A 2,397-nucleotide genomic window follows, 5' to 3' on the forward strand; every position below is an offset into this window, starting at 1 on the left:
TACAGTACCATCTGTATGCTGATGACACTCAAATTTATCTGTCCACCCCTGACCTGTCTCCCTAAGTCCTGGATAAGGTCTCATGCTGCCTGTCAGCCATCTCATCGTGGTTGTCTGACTGATTTTTGAAACTCAACCTGGAAAAAAGAACTCATTATCATCCCCCCCTCAAATTCCAAATCCCCCCCTCAAATTCCAAATCTCTATACTTCCACCTGCCACTCTATACAGGAAGTATCATTGCATATAGAACACACTCACTGACGTCAGGGGCACTTTAGACTTTGCTGAAAAGCCCAGCTCATTACTGGTAGTAGGTGGAGATTTATAGATGTATAATGAAAAAATATAATATGATAACTTTTTTTATTTTATGGATGGTAATGACCTGGAGAACATGGATGTCCAAAAAGCCCAATGCTGAGCACCAGTGCTCAGACCTCCAGGCATGCTATGGAGTCCTTCCAATCTTTCCACATGTAAAGACATCTAAATGCTGATGCTTTGAGCTTAGAAAAAAAACTTAACATAATGTCTATGATTAAGCCAATCCTTGGGTGAAACATATGAGAGTGCGGAGACCCAAGGCGGGCCTGAAACAATAACATTTTTTAAATTGAGGTCATCAGTGTGCACTTGACATCTTTATCTACTTTCCCTTCAATCAAACAAACCAATGGTCAATTAATAAAAGAGGTCAGAATAAAACAAAGACCAATCATACCATTCATGTTTTGACCTAGCCGTATATAACTGTCAGAAGCATTATAATAAACTGGATCAGTAAGTATTCTTGAATCAAATGCTGTTAAATCTTGATCTGGTCCATCAATAAAGAAACTTATCCTGGTGTAATACACCTACAAAAATAACATAAACATATTACAAATATTATGGGAAAAGGAGACAGAGAGAATGTAGACTTATCTATTTTCTAATAATCTTTAGAAAAGATGAACACAGATATAAAAGACACAGTAGGGTTGATCTATTTAAGGAGTTTTTATTGTTCATTTACCAAAGTGTTTTTTTAACAAAGTTTTTAGCTATCTTAAAATGTCCGTACACTGAGGTATGCAGTTGGGTTACAGTGTGCCCATCTTTGTTCCTTAACCCTAGCTAGTGCCTAGCAGCTAGGGCTAGCTAGGGTTATGGCAAGCAGGTCTACACTGTAATACAACCAATAGCCTTAGTGTGGGTAGACGCTTAGAGAACGTGGTGTAGTGCTGCTCAATTTATTATTATTATTATTATTAAAATTTTTATTATTAATAATATTAATAATAATAATAATATTAATAATAATAAATTAGTATTATTTATTTATTCAATTGGAGGTTCAAACAACACAACCCTTAAAGAATGATTACTGTTCTATCAAATAATCTGCATATGGCAGTGTTCCTTGTCCTAGGAATACGTTGGTATAATAGTGCCAGGTACCCAGTATATAGGATTCTATCTATATGCAGTTTAATGGACAATCATAGACCTTATTAAAATATCCAGTATTTATATAGCCCTGACATATTAGGCAGTGCTTCACAAAGTCTATAGTCATGTCACTAGCTGTCCCTCAAAGGTGCTCATAATATAATGTCCTTACCATAGTCATATGTCTTTAAAACAGTCTAAGATCAATTTTGTGGGGGGGAGCCAATCAACCTAACCTAATGTTTTTGTAATGTGGAAGGAAAGTAGTACCCAGGAGAAACCCACACAAGGGGAGTGCATGCAAACTCCATGCAGATAGTGCCCGGACTGAGATTCCAACCTGGGACCTAGCGCCACAAAAGCCAGAGTGCTAACCGCTGGGCCACTGTACTTCCCAAATGACTTGTACTGTCATGTCACACACAGCATCCAACATATTGATTGAACATCTTCATCATCTACAACATCTTGCATAGATAAATATTACCCAGTAGAGTCTTTGAAGATTCTGCACAACATTCACTATGCTTAGTGGAAATTGACTTTTCAAAGTAAACATTAAATTGCTATATGAATAAATCAGCCTTCTGTAATACCCTTTAACTTCTCAGGTGAGCAGAGAGAGGGCCAGGATTACTCTTTAACCAGACTTAGCTGCAGTTTTGCTGTATTGACAGGAAACATACTGATGGGAGGAGAAAGGCGAGTGAACAGAAAGATGGTCTTATCAGTAAGTTGCTTCTGCATCACTGTCCAATCATCAGGCTAGGGGATGTCTTCTGACTGCCTCTATAGTAGAGACAAGGGTCCAGCAGGGTGACATGGCTAGCTCAGGCTGTAGAGCATAAGACACATGTTGAGTGACTAAAAGTGTGATAGATCCAGAAATATTTCCTTGACGCGGGTAGCTCGGACCTTCTAGCCCATCCCTTATAAACACCATTGTCATAACTACCTTCTACT

The 2,397-nt window shown here is 38.2% G+C and overlaps 1 protein-coding gene across 4 annotated transcripts in view; it reads right to left on the minus strand.

Moving 5' to 3' along the window:
* The window catches only part of USH2A (usherin), a 371,236-nt gene that overhangs the window by 350,531 nt on the left and 18,308 nt on the right, over window positions 1-2,397 (minus strand). For 3 of the 4 annotated variants that reach the window (XM_072409865.1, XM_072409864.1, XM_072409866.1), the window contains exon 3: window positions 725-860. The exons of the other annotated variant lie outside the window; for it this stretch is intronic. In XM_072409865.1, the coding sequence (XP_072265966.1) occupies window positions 725-860 (136 nt within the window). The remainder of the gene's footprint in view (window positions 1-724; window positions 861-2,397) is intronic. 4 annotated transcript variants of the gene reach the window in all.

The sequence above is a fragment of the Pyxicephalus adspersus genome, chromosome 4 (genome assembly GCF_032062135.1).
Source record: "Pyxicephalus adspersus chromosome 4, UCB_Pads_2.0, whole genome shotgun sequence".
Taxonomy (NCBI): Eukaryota; Metazoa; Chordata; class Amphibia; order Anura; family Pyxicephalidae; genus Pyxicephalus; species Pyxicephalus adspersus.